The 21,351-nt window shown below is 40.4% G+C and overlaps 1 protein-coding gene across 1 annotated transcript in view; it reads left to right on the forward strand.

Annotated features, from left to right (window-relative positions):
* DYNC2H1 (dynein cytoplasmic 2 heavy chain 1) overlaps window positions 1–21,351 on the forward strand; it is a 165,073-nt gene that overhangs the window by 133,704 nt on the left and 10,018 nt on the right. The window contains 2 exon segments of the mRNA XM_032220187.1: window positions 19,265–19,374; window positions 20,343–20,424. Of these exon segments, the coding sequence (XP_032076078.1) occupies window positions 19,265–19,374; window positions 20,343–20,424 (192 nt within the window).

Raw genomic sequence — 21,351 nt, forward strand, 5'->3', positions numbered from 1 at the left:
TGAAAAGCCCTGGCCTGACTGGGCCTGTTGCTCCCCATTTTCCTCCAAAGATAACGAAGCTGCCTTCTCAATCTCTGTCGGCTCCAGTTCCAGCTCGTCTCCCCCCACAGATTCAGGTTGCACCACTTCTTTTATAAAGCCACATATAGGAATTCGCTCTTTTAAAATATCACACAGAATGGCATGGAACATATGTTTTTATATTTGAGTTCCTTTGGTACGTTATGGATAATAGTGTAAAATACATTGAGGCTTCATAAGGGATCAGTATTAGGCCGTTTAGTAGAAAAAGCAAGTTGGAACATTTCAAAGCCTTCTGATCCTGGTGCAGGTCTGAACCAGCCAGAGTTTGCAGAAGTTTGTCACTCGGAAGCTGCCCACAGAAAATACAACACATACGGTGTAACAAACAATAGCAGCAGCCACAACACAACATTCTATGCCTTTTCTTCTGGTTTTTTTTAATATTTATGGCCCTCGATATACAGTTTCCTTCATAAAAAGGAAACGAGTGCTAACAAGAGTTACATCTGGAGTTACTGTTCATATATTTGCCCTCTGTTTGAAAAGAGGCAGCAGTAACGAATCGATATATACTCCTTTCTGTTTGGTGCTGCACTGTGATTCGATATGTGTATTGAAGATTATGTTCTGTGTGATGGACTGATATTTCAAGAGGAAAGAACTCATGAACATTTAGCTGCTGGCATTGTTTGGGGTGAAAGGCTAGGTGTCCACCAGCTGTTTGCGGATATAGTTCCCAGCTCCATTGGAAGAAGGGTTGTTTTTCTTGTAAATCTTAAAAAAAAAACTCTCAAAGACACAAAGGATAAAAGGCAATAAGAAAGATACTCAGAACAGATTGACTTATACCATAAATTTTCCATTCTTTTGCTTATCCTTAATGTACAGAGTGATGTTGCATCTGCGTGGGCATACATTTGGAAGATTACTGAAAAGGCCAATATTAGCCGTATGCAGTTTATTTAAATATTCAGGCAAAGTAGATAAAGCGCCTTATTTTGCAGAATCGCTTTTCTCATCAATTTCCATTATTAGCTCCTTACACGAGCTAAGTTTGTCCAGCGTGAGCCTGGAAAGCGACTTTCATGCCACATTGCCTCCCCGTGTCACTGTGTACTAAACTAATTTGAATCATTGCTGTGTGCATAGTTGATACTTGAGCTTTTTAAAATCTCACTTTGGCCGTCATATTTTTTTCCAGAGAGGCAATTACTTTACTTTTCTATAGGCCCAGATCTTTTACCTTTGAATGAGGATAGAATGAGCTTAGGTCTCTGATTCATTTTAACCATTTATACCATGGAACTGCACCAGCAGTGAAGATACACTAGCATTAAAGAATCTGGTCAAGACATATCTCTGAAAGAATGACCCAAGTGGGTATGGGTAAGTTTTCCTGAAATAGCCTATGACAAAGATGGGCAGCCAATAAATTGTATAAACAAACAAATAAATGGATGGCCCAGAATGCATTAAAATGTCTTAGGTTATTAACTTTATATTATTTTACATAGCATCTTGACTATTGTGCTTAGACTACAGGTACTTGGGTTGATATATGTGTGTGTGTGTGTGTGTGTGTGTGTGTGTGTGTGTGTGTGTGTTGCATTTATGCTTCCTCCCATATTTGGGCATACCAGAGGTTGTGACACTAAATCATATATATATATATATATATATATATATATATATGTATGTATGTATGTATGTATGTATGTATGTATGTATGTATGTATATAATGTGTATGTGTGTGTATATATATATATATATATATATATATATATATATATATATATATATATATAATGTATCATAATACATTCAACAATAATAAGAAATAAGAAGAAAACAAAAGTAATTGGCTGATTTATTTCTGCTACTGTCCTTAAAATTGATTATGTTACTTGTATATGTTGTCAATTTCAAATATACCTTTACTTTATTTTTGAATAATTAATAGGTTTTTGATATTTCCTTTGAGCATCCTTGTAAAAAGATTACTATTAGGCATTAGGAAATTTCTTTTTTTTAATCTATTTTTTTATTTTCAAAACAAACACAACCCAAAGAACCTTCCTTCTTTACATACTGTAGAAAGTGTATCAGTTGGCTACAAAAGACTTTCGTGCATCTCTTCCACAGTCATCAACCATAATTTATATTAACTCAAGTATTTTAACTCAGATATTTATGGATGTTACCATCATCATACCTCCATTTTTATTTGACTATAATTGTTTAAACGTCCTTCATCATAAAATATACCAAGATTTAATACATAACCACATACTGGCATTTGATTTACTATTTCTAAAATCCTCCAAAAACACTGAATCCTTATGTCCTATTCTAGCTAAACACCCATAATATTTAGTAGCAAAATTTTCTAATCCTCCTTTCTAAATCACCATTTACAATTTACATCTAGTTTCTTTATGTTGAACCCGTACATATATATATGTTGTTATCATTATCCCTCCTTTATTTGACTATATCCTGTATCATACCATTTTCCCCCTAATAATCAAGACTTAACTGAATCTAACTTAGTTCTTTTTTATTAACCTTTATATATAATCAAAAAGATTTCTAATCTTCCTTTCATGGGTACCATTCTTATTCAATTATTACTTATCATAACACTACACATCTATACATTATCATTATCAATTATTTATTTAACTATATTTATTATCACTAAATTTCACTAAGTTTAACTAGTTTTAAATTATACACTTCCATCTATCAACCTGTATCTTTCCAGTAGCAAAACAGTCTCATGTCTTAGGAATAGGAATAGGAATAAGTTTATTTATAGGCCGCCCTTTTCCCTGAGGGGACTCAGGGCGGCTAACAACTTATAGGGAGGGGGTACAAACAGTAACATATAACATAACACATAATTAAAAAATAAACAACATTCATTCAGCATTCGGGTGGGGGCGAATCAAATCTTTACCCCCAGGCCTGGCGGGATAGCCAGCTCTTGAGGGCTGCGCGGAAGGTCTGAAGGGTGGTGAGGGTACGAATCTCCATGGGGAGATCGTTCCAGAGGGTCGGAGCTGCTACTGAAAAGGCTCTCCTCCGCGTAGTAGCCAGCCGGCACTGGCTGGCAGATGGCACTCGGAGGAGGCCTAATCTATGAGATCTAATCGGTCTCGAGGAGGTAATTGGCAGGAGGCGGTCTCTCAAGTACCCAGATCCACTACCATGAAGGGCTTTATAGGTGGTAAGAAGCACCTTGAAGCGCACACGGAGATCAACAGGTAGCCAGCGCAGCTCGCGGAGGATAGGTGTTACGTGGGTGAACCGAGGTGCACCCACAATCACTCGCGCGGCCACATTCTGGACTAGCTGAAGTCGCCGGATGCTCTTCAAGGGCAGCCCCATGTAGAGCACGTTGCAGTATTCCAGCCTAGAGGTCACGAGGGTGCGAGTGACTGTTGTGAGTGCCTCCCAATTCAGGTAGGGTCGCAACTGGCGCACCAGGCGAACCTGGGCAAATGCCCCCCTGGTCACAGCCGACAGGTGGTAATCAAAGGTCAGCTGTGGGTCCAGGAGGACTCCCAAGTTGCGAACCCTGTCTGAGGGGTGTAAAATTTGGCCCCCCAGCCTGAGCGGTGGAACGCTAACCAAATTATTGGGAGGGAAACACAACAGCCACTCGGTCTTTTCCGGGTTGAGTACAAGCTTGTTAGCCTGCATCCAGTCCCTAACGGCCTCAAGACCCTGGCTCATCACGTCCACCGCTTCATTGAGTTGGCACGGGGCGGACAGATACAGCTGCATATCGTCCGCATATTGATGGTATCTTATCCCGTGCCTCCGAATGATCTCGCCCAGCGGTTTCATGTAGATGTTAAATAGTACGGGGGACAGGACCGACCCCTGCGGCACCCCATATGTTAGGGGCCTCGTGGTCGATCTCTGTCCCCCAACCAACACCGACTGCGACCTGTCCGAGAGGTAGGAGGAGAACCACCGCAAAACAGTGCCTCCCACCCCCACCTCCCGCAGTCGTCGCAGAAGGATACCATGGTCGATGGTATCGAAAGCCGCCAAGAGGTCAAGAAGAACCAAGATGGAGGCGTGGCCTCCATCCCTGGCTCTCCAGAGATCATCGGTCAATGCGACCAAAGCGGTTTCTGTGCTGTAACCAGGTCTGAAGCCGGACTGGAAGGGGTCCAGGTAATCGGCTTCCTCCAAGGACCGCTGAAGCTGGTAGGCCACCACCTTCTCAACAACCTTCCCAATAAAGGGGAAGTTGGAGACTGGACGGTAGTTGTTAAGTACGGCTGGATCCAAAGATGGTTTCTTCAGGAGGGGTCTCACCACCGCCGTTTTAAGTGCGGCGGGGAAGTGCCCCTCCCGAAGCGAGGCGGTAATAACCGCTTGGATCCAGCCCCGTGTCACCTCCCTGCTATTAGCAACCAGCCAGGAGGGACACGGGTCCAGTACACAGGTGGAGGCACTCACAGCCCTCATGGCCTTGTCCACGTCCCCGGGGGTAACATCCTGAAACTCAACCCAGCTATGGTCTACCAGGTCGTCCACTCGTGCCTCGGCTGGATCTGCAAAGGTGGAGTCCAAATCCGACCGAAACCAAGCAACTTTGTCCGCCAAGAACTGGGCATAGTCTTCAGCCCTACCCTGCAAGGGGTCCCCCGTATCCCTCTTATTTAAGAGGGAACGGGTTATCCTAAACAGGGCGGCTGGACGGGACTCGGAGGACGCAACCAAGGAGGCAATATATGCTCTTTTTGTTGCCCTAAGTGCCCTGATGTATTCCTTGGTGCAAGTTGTTAAAAGTGCTCGGTTCGATTCGGATTTATCGGACCTCCACAGGTGCTCTAGGCGTCTCCTTCGGCGTTTCCTCTCCCGGAGCTCCTCGGTAAACCAAGGAGGCCTCCGGGATCCACCACCTCGGAGTGGCCGTAGTGGCGCAATCCGGTCCAGGGACTCCAATGCTGCCGAGTGCCAGGCAGCAACCAGAGTCTCTACCGGATTGTGGGCGAGAGTATCAGGAATAACCCCAAGCTCCGTCTGGAACCTCAAGGGGTCCATAAGTCACCTGGGGCGGAACCACTTGGTCGGTTCCTCCTCCCTACAGTGGGGGTTTGGTCTCCGGAAGTCAAGCCTCAGTAGGCAGTGGTCTGACCACGACAGGGGTATGATCTCATTACCCCTCAGACCAAGATCACAAGTCCACTGCTTCGAGAGGAATACGAGGTCGAGCATGTGACCCGCTGAGTGGGTTGGGCCCCGAATTACCTGGGTCAAGCCCATGGCTGTCATGGAAGCCATGAACTCCCGCGCCCCATCAGAGTGTTCACCGAGCGTAGGCAAATTGAAGTCCCCCAGGACCATAAGCCTGGGGAACTCAACTGCCAGCTCGGCTACCGACTCGAGGAGCGAGGGGAGGGCTGCTGCAACGCAGTTGGGAGGCAGGTACATTAACAGCAGGCCCACTTGACCCTTGAGGTCCAATTTCACCAGCAGGGACTCACACCCGACAAGCTCCGGAGCAGGGATCCTACGAGGAACTAAAGACTCCTGAATAACAATAGCCACACCCCCACCCCTTCCCTGAGCTCTCGGCTGATGAAGCACCTGAAATCCTTCTGGGCACATCTCTACGAGGGGGACTCCTCCCTCCGGGCCCAGCCAGGTTTCAGTAATACACGCCAGGTCTGCCCCCTCGTCTAAAATTAAGTCCCGGACGAGGGGAGCTTTGTGGACTACAGACCTGGCGTTTAGCGACAACAGCCGGAGACCAGGGTCCTTATTACTCGCGCCATCTGGTCTCGGAGTGGAACTCATAGGGCCGGAAGGAGGGATCTCTATAATGTAGCGAGCCCTCCTTCCCCAGTAATGGCCAGCCCTAAAGTCCCCGCCATATCTGCCCCTCCCCATTACGACCGTAATGCTCCGACCCACTCCCGTGTCCGTGGTCCCCCCAACCACACCTATAGCTCCCGCATTCCATGCCAGGCCCTCTGAATCAGACACACTCATTCGTTCACTCAATCAATCCCCACGTGATAGTTAAAAACACAGAATACAGCAAAATAGGGCAATAAAAGTGGGCACATTCACACAATCATACGCATCTTCCAGACATATCCCAAACAAAGGAAGAAAGAAGACAAGAGAAGAAAAAGAATAGAAAAAAAGTTGCGCTAAGAATTAAAAATTAAGGTGCGAAGCCTGCCAAGGCTAAATAGTTCTTAGAGTTCAAGATGGCTGAAGTCCAGCTATAACCCGGGCGGGGTTTTCGGGGGGATAAGTTGGGTCCTCCTCTTAAAGGCCAGAAAAGTCCAACATAGTTGGGAGCAAACAGGTGGCTTTTTCTATAAGTTGTGTTCCGGATAGAGCCCCCAAGACAATGATGGAAAATAATAGTAATCAAAGTAAATGTCAAAAGCAGCTGTACCAACAGGCCGAAAGGTCCAAAGTCCACAGTTGGAGGCGGCCAGGTGATGGAGTACCTCAATAGGGGAATACCAGGTGTCCAGCAAGAGAGCACCAGGGGAGAGTCAGATGGTAAAGATGACAAAATAAAGGGAGTAATCTCCATAGTCGTTAGAATGATATAAGGGAGGGATAGGTACCTGGGGGAGGGCATAATAGCAGCGCCAGGGCCTGCTAGACAGTCCCCTCTGTTGGTATCCAGGGCAGTTACCCTCTCTCTGACACGACAGTTCCCACTTTAACTCCCAGTTCAATTCAGACCATAAAAGGTAAGCTTGTAAGAAGTCCAGGGGCTCCTTCAGGCTCCTCTCAGTTGTAAATAACAAAACCGAAAACTTGGAGAAGGCCAGGAAAAGGCTGGGATGTATCCAGATCGTCGTCAGCTGATAAGGCGATGGGGGGGGGGCCTCTGGGAGGAACGCCGCGGCAGCGGCGGCGGGCAAAACAAACGCAGCCAGCCGCCAAGCCTCCTCAGTGCCACCCGATTTCAGCCACCCCCTCTCCGGCACCACGGTCCACCAAAAATCCGAATTCGGGGCTTCTCCCGGTCGAGAGCTTTGCAGCAAAGTCAAAAGACGCTGGGCGCGTTGAGAACCGCCAGGGAGGAGAGCCGTCAGCGTGCCGCCATTTCCTCTATCATTGGAGAGTCGGAGGACTACCAGGGGCGATCGTACAGCCCGGGGGCCGTTCGGAGAGCCGCAACCCTCCGACAGCCACCCATTCATGACCCCCGAATCATCCTCTACCTTTAAAATTCCCTCTCGCATCTGTTCTGACTAGGCTCGGTGATGTTTCCTATGTTTTTCCGTCCACCTAGTCGGAGCGGGGAAGGGATAGCCTTCCCCGCTCTTCTGCCATTTGTGGTCTTCTGCCATTTGTGGTATCAGTCCTCTAATCATCTCCTTAGTCAAATTTGTATGGACTCCTCTTAGCAACTCATTGCTTATAAAATCTCTCATGTAATTTCCATGCCCTTCCTCTGTTTCCTTAATCAGCTTATCTTTAATTGTCAGTAGTGTTATCAATGATGTTGCTAATAAAATTTCTCTCTTTAAATCCATAAATTCTTTTGTTTTTTCTTCTTCTGTATCTTGCCATCTGGGGTAGAGTCCATTTAATCCCTCTTTCTGTATTCCACACTTTCCATTTTCAGATACAAACCAATCACCATAAATATCAGCAGATTTAATTTCTTTATAGTCATTTTCCTCTTTGGTTTTTAGGATTCTAACCTCCACTTTTTCCACTTGATTAACATCTCAAACTTCTTCATCATATTTTACTGTTAGATGCTCTAAGTCTTCTAACTTCTTCTCCGTTGTCTCAAATGCGTTTGATAATTTCTCAATTTCTAAGAATATCTTTTGCAGGCTTAAGGTTTCTTTCTGCTGTTGAAGTTGCGCCATTATCTCCAGCTAACAAACACTGCTGCTCTGGCTTGGAAGGTTTTTACAAGATTAAGCATAAATTCACAATAAAGTTTTATTTTCACTTTTCTCTGGTTAAAGATATACTTCAAAGGGACATCTGTATGCTTTTCTTCTTATCACTCTCTATAAACAAGCAGTGAGACCTTGGAGTGCCAAGCCAGGATAATCAGTAAAGAAAGTAAAAGTGTTTCGTTTCCAATACATAAACCTTCAGCCTCCGAGTAGCAGTGTTATTGTTACAATTTTCTTTGTTTCTTTTTGTATCTTGTTTATATTCCAAGTTATAAAAGGTCTGATTCTTGAATGAGTTAGAGAAACACCCACAGTAATGAAAGAGGAGAATTTTAGTCCATAGGTTACAAAGAATAATAAAAGAAAATAATAGAAGAAGAATACTTAATCCATTCGTTTTAAAAGGCTTGCATAAATTCCATCCATGAACACAGCATCTAAAAAGTAAGATAACCCACTGTCCAAAATCATTCAAAGCTTAATTCCGCTGCTTATTTCTTCTGTTCTCCAATTTAAATTAATTTTAAGTTTTGTATAGGCAGTCTCTTTTAAAATGGTAAAAATTCCTCACCAGCTGGAAACACTTTCTCTTTATGTATCCTTCCATTTTGGAGCCGCCCTGACTTCATCAGCCTTGGCTGGATATTTTGTCGCCGGTTTGAAGAACTTCTCTTGCATCGATCAGGGACTTTGTGATGTCCCTGAGATCAGCAAGACGTATTCTTCCTGTTCACCGTCTCTGCGGGATGGTTTAGGTCCAGTTGGACCACTCAGTAGCAAAAGTATCGGCAGCGATCTCGGAGCATCGAGACCTCAAGTCCGTATCATCGTGACGTTGGCTCCTCCTCCTCCATTAGGAAATTTCTTGATGGTATCTCTGGCATAATATTTTATCTTGCTTTTCCTAGTCTACTGTTCTAACCCCCTCCTCCGTCCAGTAACGAATGCCGAGACAAGCTTAGCTGGAAATGCCACAGCACTTTATTAGCAGGAAACCAAAACCTCAGTAGCTGAAAGCCAAGCACAACAAACAGATAAGAACCTTGGCAGCAACTCAGACTTCAACAGAGACAGATAACAGTTTCTCCAGCGTTAAGAATGAAGTTGAATCCTGCAAAACCAGACTCCTCCCAGTCGCTCCTTAAATACAATGTTGAGAGGAGCCTAATTACAATCACCTGGGTCCAATTATCTTTTGTAACTGCGTAGCTGTTCTCTCCGTCGATCTGCCTGACGTTGCCGGGCATCCAGGACCACCTCCCTTGTCTCCTCGTCACTACTCCAAGGCATGACGTCAGGAGCACACTCCCTTTGGCTCTCACCCCTGCTCAATGCCTCAGACGCCTCCTGGTGGCCAACCAGCCTCTCTGCGCCCTGCTCAGAGTCGGAACCCTATTCAGGGTTCTCCACCTCTTCCAGAGCCAACTCATAAGGCCCCTCGCTGCCGGAGTCTGTTTGCATCTCCAACGGTTCCTGCTACCATATATCTTTATTGAATATTTATTGGGTAATTGCATTCAAGGACGTCTTTCAGACCCATACGCTTTCTCAAGTAGTTTTATATTTTTTTAAAAAAAAAATTGTATCTGGATTTTTTTATGCATCCTTTGCATAAAAAATACAAATATGAACATTTCACACAGTCAGATAACATTTGTCATGCTTAGTGAAAACAATGGTAACATTTTATTGCTTGTTTTCAAAAACACAAGTGAACTTATTTATTTAAAATCAGTGTTTTTGATATTATAAAATACCTTGACAGGCTCTCTAATTTAAAGACTTTGATTTAAGGGTCTATTCACAACACGTCCCTGGACTCATGTTGCATTTAAAAGGTTATTATTGTCTGTTCTCAAATTCATTCGCATAATAAACTCCCTACAATTATCTGTAGCGGATGGATATTGCATTAGGAAGTACTATAATAAAAGAGTATTTTAATTTTATTCTTTCATCGAAAATTGCTTTACTCTTGGGAACACACAGTGAAATGAGAAATGCACTAGCAAATTAACATTTCAGGTTGTCATATTGCTAAGGATTATTAGAGATATTAGACAACTGTATGGATGTGAAAATATATTAAACCTTGGGGAAGCTGTGTAACATTAGTACTTTGCACTTAATAATGTCACGATACTTGATATATCAAATTTTGAAACCCTGGGAGCATATCTTGCACTGTTGTCTACAAATACTATTCCAGGATCCAATCTGGATTGGTCACCGGGACCAGAGATTTTGTCTTCCGAGTTTCAGACTGGTGCTAAGGAAAAATTCCCTGAAGATGGGCTCCAGCATGAGTCAAAAAGCACAGAAGACAAAACATCTGGTCCCAGTGACCAACCCAGATTGGATCCTGCAGCATTATTCCAGGACACATATATTCACCTTCATTCGTGAGATACTCTTCACTTAAAATAATAATGGGGACCAGAGTTTCCACTGCTAAGCAATGCAGTTGTAATGTGCCGTGTCACATGACTGCATCACTTAGCAACAGCAGTCCCAGCAGTTCCAATTTCTGTTGCTAAGTGAAAATTAGGGTTTAAGATCTCCTCTTACATTCCTTACAGAGTCCTAACTTAGATAGGGAAGCCGACAAGTCCTATGGAGCTTGCAAGCAGACCAATGGACAGGTGGGTGCAAACACAGCCAGACTGGGTATGGCTGCTGCAGGGGGCAGGAAGTTGCACAGGTGGATGCTGTGACACGGCGCCAAGGAGGTTGGCAGACATGCAGTATGGAGGGCAGGTGTGTGGGGAGGAGAGGTGTGCTGTTGGAGGGCATGTGCCACAAAGTTAAAGATTCCTGGGATCTTTACATAGCTCTTTCTCAGGAGAAAAAGTGGTGGAAATGACTTAACAGGAGTGACTTGGGATCTTCCCTACTGGCTTCCTCTTTGACTTTTCTTGTGCAAGCCAGAAAAGAAAGTTGTAAGTGATGATCACCTGACCAGGAGGTCCTATAACTATCATAAATGTCAGCTGATTTCCAAGCATCCAGATTGTGATCACATGACTGCAGGAGTGCTGGGGTGGCTGGAACTTAAAGGACTGATCATAAGTATCATTCATTCAGTCCCATTCTAACTGCAAGTGGGCACTGAACAAGTAGCCATTATTTAAGAACTATCTGTATTATTTATTATATATACAGTACTTTGAAAAATGCTGTTCCTTGCTGGGTAAAGATAATGTTCTTATGTCATGGGGTAATAGGAGCTTCCCAGCTAGTCCCATCTTTCCTTTTAAGCAGGAAGCAATTTTCAAAGAAAGTTCTGAGACATTTTAAGAATAATTTTGTACTATATTGCTTTTTTTTTTTTTGCATTAGTTGTAAATTGGACACTCTGCTCATCTCCCTAATTAGAGAAATAATTTGTTTGTTTATATGTTTGGGGAAACATGAGGAAGCATATCTTACCAACAGGTAGGCTCTGGTACAGTAATTGCTACAGTTTAATAGTAGCAGGAACACTTATTCCACAGAAGGAGAGAATTCATCTCCAGCAGATAGAAAGGCAATAGTAGCAGAAGATTCTCATCATCTATGAAATAAACTTTCTGGAAAAATATGACCAATCTCTTAGACATTGTTAGGTATTCCAGTTCTCATTTTCTCATTTTTTAAAATATCTTTTATTTCATTTTATTTTTTCCTAGCATATTTATTTCCTTTCATAACCATCTGATAACCATCACACCAATTTTCCTATTGCAACATTACATTCATCCTTCCACATTCTTGCAAAAAAAAAGTTAGCAAGTACCTTGTCTTTGTTTGAATTGTTTTCAATCGTTATCATTCATCTCTCTTGCACAGAATTCTAATACAAGGGCTTCCATTGAGACTATAATGTTAAAATCATGGACTCACAGTGATATGGTGTCAGAGCTAGTACAACTGTACAAATGTACAGGCAGATGCATTACGTTTGTGTGTCAGAAAAGACTAACCCTTCATCCCAATACCTTTGAACTATATGGTTTTATGATGAAATAGATTATCATTGGCCTTGCAAAAAGTGGGGTTTGCTATATCTTTGGGTATAATAGTGTTCATTCAGAAATCTCATTTGAAGCTCCATTACATCTGAGGTTTTCTTGGATGGAAAACTGGTGCTACTATCTTACATGATGCATTCAATGAAATCCCAGAGGCACTTAGTGTTTTGGAGAAGGCCTTTATTGAGGATAAGCCAACAATGTATTACTGTCATAAATTTTAAAACATCACAGAAATAAATGGCGATAATATACAAGACATTTGGAATAGAATATCCATACTGCCCACCCAGTGGCTTCAAGTTCTAAGGTATATAAAATCACACAGATGACCTTGGAAAAGGAATGTGATAACTATAAACTGGAAAACATGGCTTAAATTTAGGGAAAGAAGAGTATATTAGAAAGAATCTTAAACTGGCTCTACCTTAACTCTCTCTGGTATAAGAGGAAAGGAATAGACACACAGGTAAGTTTTCAAGACTAATGACAACCTTCAAGATAAAGCAGGTCAGGAAACAGACTCAAAAAGAAATACTAGAATCCTCCTGGAATCCTACATTTGATACAAGCTATGATAATGGAATGTTTTTGAGGCGCATTAGCTTAGCGGCTTAATGATGCTGGAGATGGTCTCTGGTTCAGTGGTTCAAGCCCTAGCATTGCATGGCGGGGTGAACTCCCATTACTTGCCTCAGTTTCTGTCCACTTTGCATGTTCTATGTGAGTAGATAAATGGGAACCACTTCTGTGAGAAGATGAGTTGGTGTTCCATGAAGGCAGTCTAATTCCTGCTTGCTCTGAACCTTCCCAGTTGCAGTGCCTGTTTATGAGGGGGACTAAGATGCTGCTGCAGGAAGAGCCACTCTTCTTTTTTTTCTGGTGCGAAGCTAGCTTGCCCTCTTGTGGTGTACCATGGGAAGCACGCAAGCGGGTACCTGACAAAGGTGGTAAACAGGCAACCAAACTAGTACTCTGCAATAGAATTGTAGTCTCCTGGCTAATGTAACACCGCCAGACGATGATGATGATGGTGATGGTGATGGAATGTTTTAAAACCTGACTCTCTTTTAAAATTGAATTTTGCTAACTATCACATTCCTTTTCATCTCTGTTGTTTTTTTTTATCAAATTACCTTTTATTTCATTTTCATTTTCATTTTATACAATCACTTATATACTGTGCATAAAAAAAAGAAAAAAGGAAAAAAAAACCCAACATAACACTTCATTCCCCCATACACCCTCTCTTCTCCCCCTCCAACTTTCCTTTCACCCCTCCAGCATTCCCCTCTTCTACTTCCCTACCCCCTCAGACATCTCCCCCCCCTCCATTTCACCCTCCTTACATTCCCTCTCACTCCCTCTTTACTTCTCCCTTCTCTTTCCCTCTTCTCCTCACTTTGGTGTATCCATACAATTCAATTTGTTTTTTACAATAAAAGTAGAAAAAGAAAAAAAGAAAAAAAAAAAGAAAAACGAGCCGCAGTACACAAGTGAATTCTTATTGTTCTAAGGATTGAAACTGTAATTCCACCCTCCCCCCTCCCCACTATAATCCCCCCTCCCTAACCCCCTTACGGCTTCGCAGGTCCCATGCCCGGCATAATTCTTTAACAAGCATTTAAGTATAATAAGGCCAGCTAACTTTAAAATTGAAAAAATAAGATAAAAGTAAAGCCAAAAAGAAAAAGGAAAAATAGTAGAAAATAAGAAATAAAAAAAAAAAACCCCACACTCACACACAAAAAGAAGAAAGAAACAAAAAGGGTCAATAAACCCACTACGTTAACACAGCTTCCCATTATCTGTAAATCTTAAACAATGTGACTCATTCCAAATTTCGATTATTTTGCTACTTGCAGGGTTTCAAACTGTATTAGAGCCAGGTAAGTTGATCAATTAGAATTCCCCAACTAAAAGTCTCCTTGCTTTGTCTATCTATTCAGACCTTTAATTTATCTCTTTTTTATCCAAATATCCAAACCTTTCTATAACACCATTAAACTCAAATACTTCTTTCATTTTTCATTTCCAACACCTCCCTTTCTATCCTTACCCACCTCCACATATAAATTTTTTACCTTCCACCCTGCCTTTATCCATATCCACATATATATTTTATCCACATTCATTGCTCCTCCCATGTTTACTCCACTTTCCTGAAGATTCTCCGACCAATCTTTCTTAACTTTATATTGATATAGCAACTCAAACAAACATCAGCTTGCGTTCTAGCCCCAGGTAATCTAATTAAACTTTCGCTGCCCTTCCCTCTCCCACGCACCTCCCAACTCCGTTCGTCCCAAACCGCAACTCAAAAGATCACAATTTCCGCTCTCCTCGCCTAAGAAAATAGTTCATGCACAATTTGAGTTAGAGTTCAGACAAAACTTCTGTACAATATATGTCCACAATCAGCAACGCTTCTTTCAGTCTCCATGTCTCATCCTCGATATGCCACTTTTCCATTTTATCCCAGACGGAAATCCTAAAACTTTAAAAACATCGCTTAGTCTTTATTCTTTAGTCTTCTGCCCTTCCGAAAGAGAGAAACAACACCCTCCGCCTTGTAGCCACGTGTCTCGCTGTTTGTCTTCTCCTTCTCCTTGCCTCTCCCCAGATCCGGATGAATCAGGAAGTCCCGCCTTCAGGGTCTCGTAGTAAAATTTTCGGGCTTCACAGACGGAGTTAATGCGGTGTTTTTGATTGCCAAATGTAACTGTAATACCAGCTGGGACTTCCCATTTGTATGGAATCTGAGAGTTTCTGAGTTCTTCGGTTAAGAAAGCGTACTGTCTTCTTGTTCTTAATATTTGAAATGGTATCTCTTTAAAAACAATCAAGTCCTCCCCATCAATTATCAACCTCTTTCCGTAAAGCCTCTGTATTATCTCATTTCTAGATTCCCTTGTAGTAAAGTATATTATTATGTCCCTCGGAAGCTGTCGCTGTTTTGCTACCCAGGAATTCTGGCGGTAAATTCTTTGAATCTGCCAATCAAAGTTAAGTCCCGGACTTCCCACCAAGCGACTGAAAGCCTCAAAGAATGTCTGTTTCAAATTCTCCTGTTGGTTTTCACGCAGTCCTCTAACTCGTATAGCAAAGGCAGTCTTATCATAATTTATCATGACAAGTTCTTTTTGAGCAGTTTCAATTTGCTGTTCTAACGTTTGAATTTTTGATATCAGATTAAGGTTAGTTTCTTCCAAAAGTTCCAATTTGTCTTCCGTTTCAGCAATATAATCTGTCATGACTGTCATTACTCCGATCATATCCTGCTTTGCCTGAGCAATTTTAGCATCAAATTGATCACATAAATCCGATATCAGTTGATTAATCTCCTGTCTGAAATCATTAAGCGTTTTGAGAAGGAATTCTTGTGTTAGCAAATCTCCCGTGGAGGGTGTAGGAGACAAGGGTAGCGACTTCATAGCAATTTTTGGAGATATGTTATTAAGGAAGCGCTTCTGTTTAGGTTTGGGAGCCATTCCAGAATAAAAATAAAAGACAAGCAATCAAGCGAGCCAAAAATCAAAGTCTGTGCTCCCCTCAGTTAATCTTTTAGCAATTAGTACGGAGAAGCCTTCAGGAGGGTAGGGTCAACTAGCTACGTCAGATCAAACACAAAAGCTACAAGATCGCCATCTTGTGACGCAGCTAAAAAAGAAAGGGAGCCTTTTGCGAAATTGAAGCTGGTATTTTAAATAGTAATAGAAGAAATTCCTCGGGAATGGTCCCCGCCCGGATTGGCTTTTAAATAGCTTAGCTTTGTCCTGGGGGGGGAGGCAATCTGCCTAGGCTGCAAAAAAGGCAGCGCGGAAAACTGGCCGGAGTAAAGGCTCAGCTAATGTTGAACCTCTTCTCCATTCACAGCAAAAAGAAAAGCTATGAATTACAAAGAGATCCTAACGACTGACCTCCTCTCTGCCCCTTTCTGCCAGAAAGGGGAGATATCTATAGATCTTATGAGATATACGAACCAGAGTCCTGGCAGGAGCTTTATTGAGCTCCCGACGGCGGCAGCTCCTCCCCTCGAAGCCCCATCTCTGTTGTTTTTTTTATTACACTGTTATACTATAGTTATAAACTATATAGTTACATGTAAAATGTATCAGTATGTAAAACCTTTTGTAAAATGCTACTTTCAACAATTTTAAGCCTCAGTTAAATTATGTTACGTAAAATGATGTCCGGGCTGAATACACGGATCCTTTGCAGCTGATATTTTGCCTTCTAAGACAAGAAAAAGGTCTGCATAGTAAGCCTTTTGGTTTTTAAGATGCTTTTAAAATGATGCAGTTTATTGCTTCAGAAATTAAACTATTTTTTTTTGCTTATCGTATTTTTTCATGTCTAATAACTAAAAGTGAGCTATTAGAAGTGAACTAATATTAGAGACATGGTGGTGCAGTGGTTAGAATGTGGTATTGCAGGCTAATTCTGCTGACTACCAGCAGTTTGATCCTCACCAGCTCAAGATTGACTCAGCCTTCCATCCTTCCAAGGTCAGTTAAATGAGGACCCAGATTGTTGGGGGCAATATGTTGACTCTGTAAACGGCTTTGTAAATCACTATGAAGCGGTATATATGTCTAAGTGACATTGCTATCAAAAGATATAGTATACTATATAGTATACTATATAGATATAGTATACATTGCTATCAAAAGTCATAGTTTTAAAATACTAGCCATCATGTACTTCACTTTTTATTAAACAAGCAAATTACAAAATAATTACTTCAGATTTGAAAACAAACTGCTGTTGTTAATCATTACAGTCGCTTAGAATTTAATTGAATATAATTGCTTGCCCATAGATGTCTGGAATACTTGAATCCAATGTTTATTTGAATACACTAGTAAAATGAATATATTAATCTGAAATTACAAATGACTCTAATGACCACTTTGACACTGAACACTTTACTTCATGCTATCTTTCTGGTTGAAAAACTGCAATTACTGCCATAATATAGCAGGAACTGATAAATCATTGAAAGAATCATGCAGATATGCCCAAGCTCACGAGTATAAATAGAATTGGGGGGGGAGGGGAAGAGGGCATTCAGATCATTCACAATTATCTGGGAGAAATGTGTAATCTATGTTGTGACACATATAAAGGACATTTGATTAAATTGTTCTGTCTCAGGGAAAAAACAGCAATTTGGGGAGTTACTATGATAGAACAACAAATTATGTAGTTTAGTGATTATCACTTCAATGGCCTTTCTCCCCATTATTCATAGGGTGGTAGCAATATCTTTAATAAGAGCATTTTTGTTAATTTATTCAACCTCTTTTTCTAATTTTGTCATTTGCAGTAGACATTCAACAGTAGAACTAGAAAGAGACTTGCAGAACAAATAAGACTTGCAAATTTTCTGGTGTTATTAGGCTAAAAGGTTCTATCTGAAATCAAATGTGACAAGGAATATTTAAATAGAAATGACATGTTTGCTTTCATCTTGGATAATAAACCTTTTTTTTAATAGGGGAATAATATGGTCTCAATTTAAATAGTAGCATACAAATTCAAGAAAAGAATAGAATGTGATTGATTGATTGGAAAATTGTCTGGTTTTAGGCAGTTATTTTGAAGGAAGGCAGTAAATTGTTGGGAAAAAAATGCTATATGAATCTCTTGGTGTGTGTTTTTTTCCATTAAGTTCTTGTGAAATACAAAGTGTATCTATACTAGGATTGGAAATATTCATCAAAATGCTGGCAAAAGATGTATGTGACACATTCCTAAGGAACATACAAAATGGAATCTAAACATTTTCCGTAGGTTGAAATAGTGATTTAAAATTTCGTTCATTTCTGCCCTCCCCAGTCCCCAAGAGCACTCTGAAAGCCTCCTAAAAGCTATGCACAGCCATTTTGGTGAAGGGGGCGGGGTTTCCGAAGGCAAAAAATGCTGTATTCAGTGTATAAGATGCACCCAGATTTTCACCCTCCTTTTTGAGGGAAAAAGGTGTGTCTTATACTCTAAAAAATACGGTACGTTGCTTTAAAATTCAGTTTTTGTAACCAATATCACTGTTTACATATAGTATATTAAGTTAACAAGAGGAATTTATTGTAACCATTTTAGTCTTTTTTTAAAAATATATACTTGCATTATATATATTTATAAAAATTTTATGGGGCTTTGTGTTTTTCATAGCATATTTCAAATTGAAAAACAGCATAAATTATTGTTTCTTCATCATCATTCTAACCATTGTCTATCCACTGCACAATAAAAGCCTCTTCTGCATGTTTCCAACCAATATTGTTTATCAAACAATAAACTATTATTTATTTTTTGATAAGATTATTCATGATCCTTAATTTCATACATAAAAATTTAGGGAATTATTTGCTTTATGTCAAATGGCATTATGTGTATTATGTAGCAGAATGATCCATTATTTATGAAGTTGAATACCGTGTTTTCATGAAACTAAGACAGGGTCTTATTTTCTTTTGACCCCCAAAATAAGCACTTGGCCTTATTTTCAGGGAGTTCTTATTATTTTTGAGGTGCAGGAGGTGGTGTGGTTACATCATGGCTGCTGCTGTCTTGCAATATTTTCAGGGAAGCCTTATCTTAGCACATGCACTCTAAAAACCCAATTGGACTTATTATCCGGGGAGGTCTTATTTTCAAGGAAACAGGGTATATGATACAATTATGTTCAGTAAAACCTACTCAGAGACAGACACTATACTGCAGTGTCCATTTAAGAACGGATGAATATGTATTTTATGATGAACTAAGAAATTATGTGTTTGCCCAATGCAGACACATCAGTAGTTTTAAATTTGTAACTTACCATTCTGATTAATTGGCTTGGGTTCCCTATGTTAAATCTATTTGTTTTCTTTCTACAAAGCTGTGTGTGTTGGCATGCGTGCTGGCTGGTTTTTGACTGGCATTTATCCGGTTTGTAGATGTCATTCCATCATAAAATTAGGTGGGAGGCATTTATGTATAATACATTTCCTTTCTGGTATTTCCCAGATTGGGATTTATGAATAAAACAAGGTGTCCATTCCCTTCACATGATTGTCAGTGTTTAAGAAATTATTTTTGAACCATATTAATAATGAAGCCTAGCAACACTGTGCATCATATTCCTCGATATCATTTTTGTCACATTCAGTTTTGAACTATGTTGTCACTTGCCTCTAATGTCACAGTCCTATATCTTATTCCATGTTAAGCTCAATGAATTCCTCAGAAAATGCTGGATAGGCACTTGAATATGTTAAGTTAGCTAGATTTTTTCCCCCTCTTAGCATACACTGCTGTTATCTTTCTAGAATTGGGTGAGTAAAGCAGAAAAGCAGACCTTACTTTTGGATACTCTGGACCTCTCAGAACTCTTCCATCCAGATACTTTTCTGAATGCCTTAAGGCAAGAGACTGCAAGGTAGGTGAATTGATGGCTGTTGTATGTCATGTATGTGTCTCTCAGTACTACTGCTTCATTCGTTCTCTCATTTTCTCACCTTCATTGTCTATAGAAGACTACGCTATAGGATTGTCTTCAGTAGGAAGTCCAGTTGGTCCTCTCTCATGTCTTCTGTCTTTATGTAAAGAACATTTTTGGTAGCAAAGCTTCTCATCTACTTCCATCAAATGTGTTTTGCCACTAATACTGTTTGGTTTTCTTATCCCCTCTAATTTGTTCTATTGATATTTTATTTCATTTCATGATTTTTTTTAAAAATTGAGTCCTTTTTAGTGAAAAAAAGCATAGACATTTCCTAATATAAATCAGATGTATTTAACTTGTTAACCTGATGGCAAATACGATGCTTTAGGAAACAGATTTTGCAAGTATGCAGCTAAACTTTCATTTCTAATAACATGATAGTTTTTCTAGAAGTACATTTAGTGCCACAAAGTATTGTGTACAAGCAAAATGAAATAATAGAAATGCTAAAAAATTCTGATTTCTAGTATTAGCGCATTTTTTTTAAAAAAAACCTTGAGAATAGCATTCAAAGAGACATTAACGGAATGAAGAATAGATAATAGCTTGACTCCCTCTTCTTTGTGGCTCTGAGATATTGGAACACTGCTATCATGTCACCCCTAGTCCTTCTTTTCATTAAACTAAATGATTTGTTCATATTCTTAAACAGTCACATTCTTACTTAGCATAAAATACTATTATTAAAGACAATACAGCATCTTATTTTCATTAATCCAAATGTTGTATTGTTTTATTGAATGCTGCACTTTTTTTAGCAGTGGGAGTGGGGTGGATTGTTTTAGGAATCTGGTTCACTTAATCAGCAGCTGTGTGTTATCTTTTAATGTATGGGAGATAACGTATGGTTTATTTCATTTCAAATAAACTATTTATATTTTCATTTTATTATTCTTTTCCAGAGTAATGACCTGTTCTGTGGATAGTCTAAAATTTACAGCATCCTGGAAAGGTCAAATAAGAGAAGCGAAGCTCCAAGTTCAGGTAATCAATCTGTTGAAATTATACTTGCTGAGCCTTCTATGAGCTTATAGATCTATAAATAATTTAAATATAGTCAAATTTATTATTTTGTTTCATTAAATGCATAACTCACTCCATTCCAGCCTCAAAGAGAACCTAAAAGAATATTAATTATTTGTTAATCTGTTATCTATTAATATAATTGTGTTACTTATCCTGTCCTTTGCTATTCTAGCCACCCTGCTCCTTCTTTTTATCAATGAGCTCTGTTCAGTTCTCTATAAAATATCACAAACATTTTGGTTTTTCCCAAGTCATGCTATGCGTTTTAGAAAAAGTCTGACCAAGAAAATAATTGGAGTGTGGGGAGTTTTCTAAAAAATGAGCAATTCCCAATAGCAACATTTTAAGCTTAGCTAGCAGGGATAAAATTATTTAAAAGGTGTTTAAAGAGAAAAAAAAATTCTCTTTATCTCTGGCTGGTAATAGAAATTGATGACGTTTGTACTTTATTATATAGCTATCTAAAAGGTGGCTCAGTGGCTAAGATGCTGAGCTTGTCAATCAAAAAGGATGGCAGTTTGGCGGTTCAAATCCCTAGCCATGTAATGGAGTGAGCTCCCATTACTTGTCCCATCTTCTGCCAACCTAGAAGTTCAAAAGCACGTAAAAATGCAAGTAGAAAAATAGGAACCATCTTTGGTGGGAAGGTAATAGCATTCCGTGCGCCTTCGGCATTTAGTCATGCCTGCCACGGAGATGTCTTCGGACAGCGCTGAGTCCTTGGCTTTGAAACGGAGATGAGCACTGCCACCTAGAGTTGGGAATGACTAACACATATGTGCGAGGGGAACCTTTACCTTATACAGCTATCTAATTTGTCCTGCTGAACACAGTGAACAAATAGACCAAAATAGATTTAGCCTACATTTTGCAAATCAGTTCTTC

The sequence above is a fragment of the Thamnophis elegans genome, chromosome 6, assembly GCF_009769535.1.
Source record: "Thamnophis elegans isolate rThaEle1 chromosome 6, rThaEle1.pri, whole genome shotgun sequence".
Classification (NCBI taxonomy): Eukaryota; Metazoa; Chordata; class Lepidosauria; order Squamata; family Colubridae; genus Thamnophis; species Thamnophis elegans.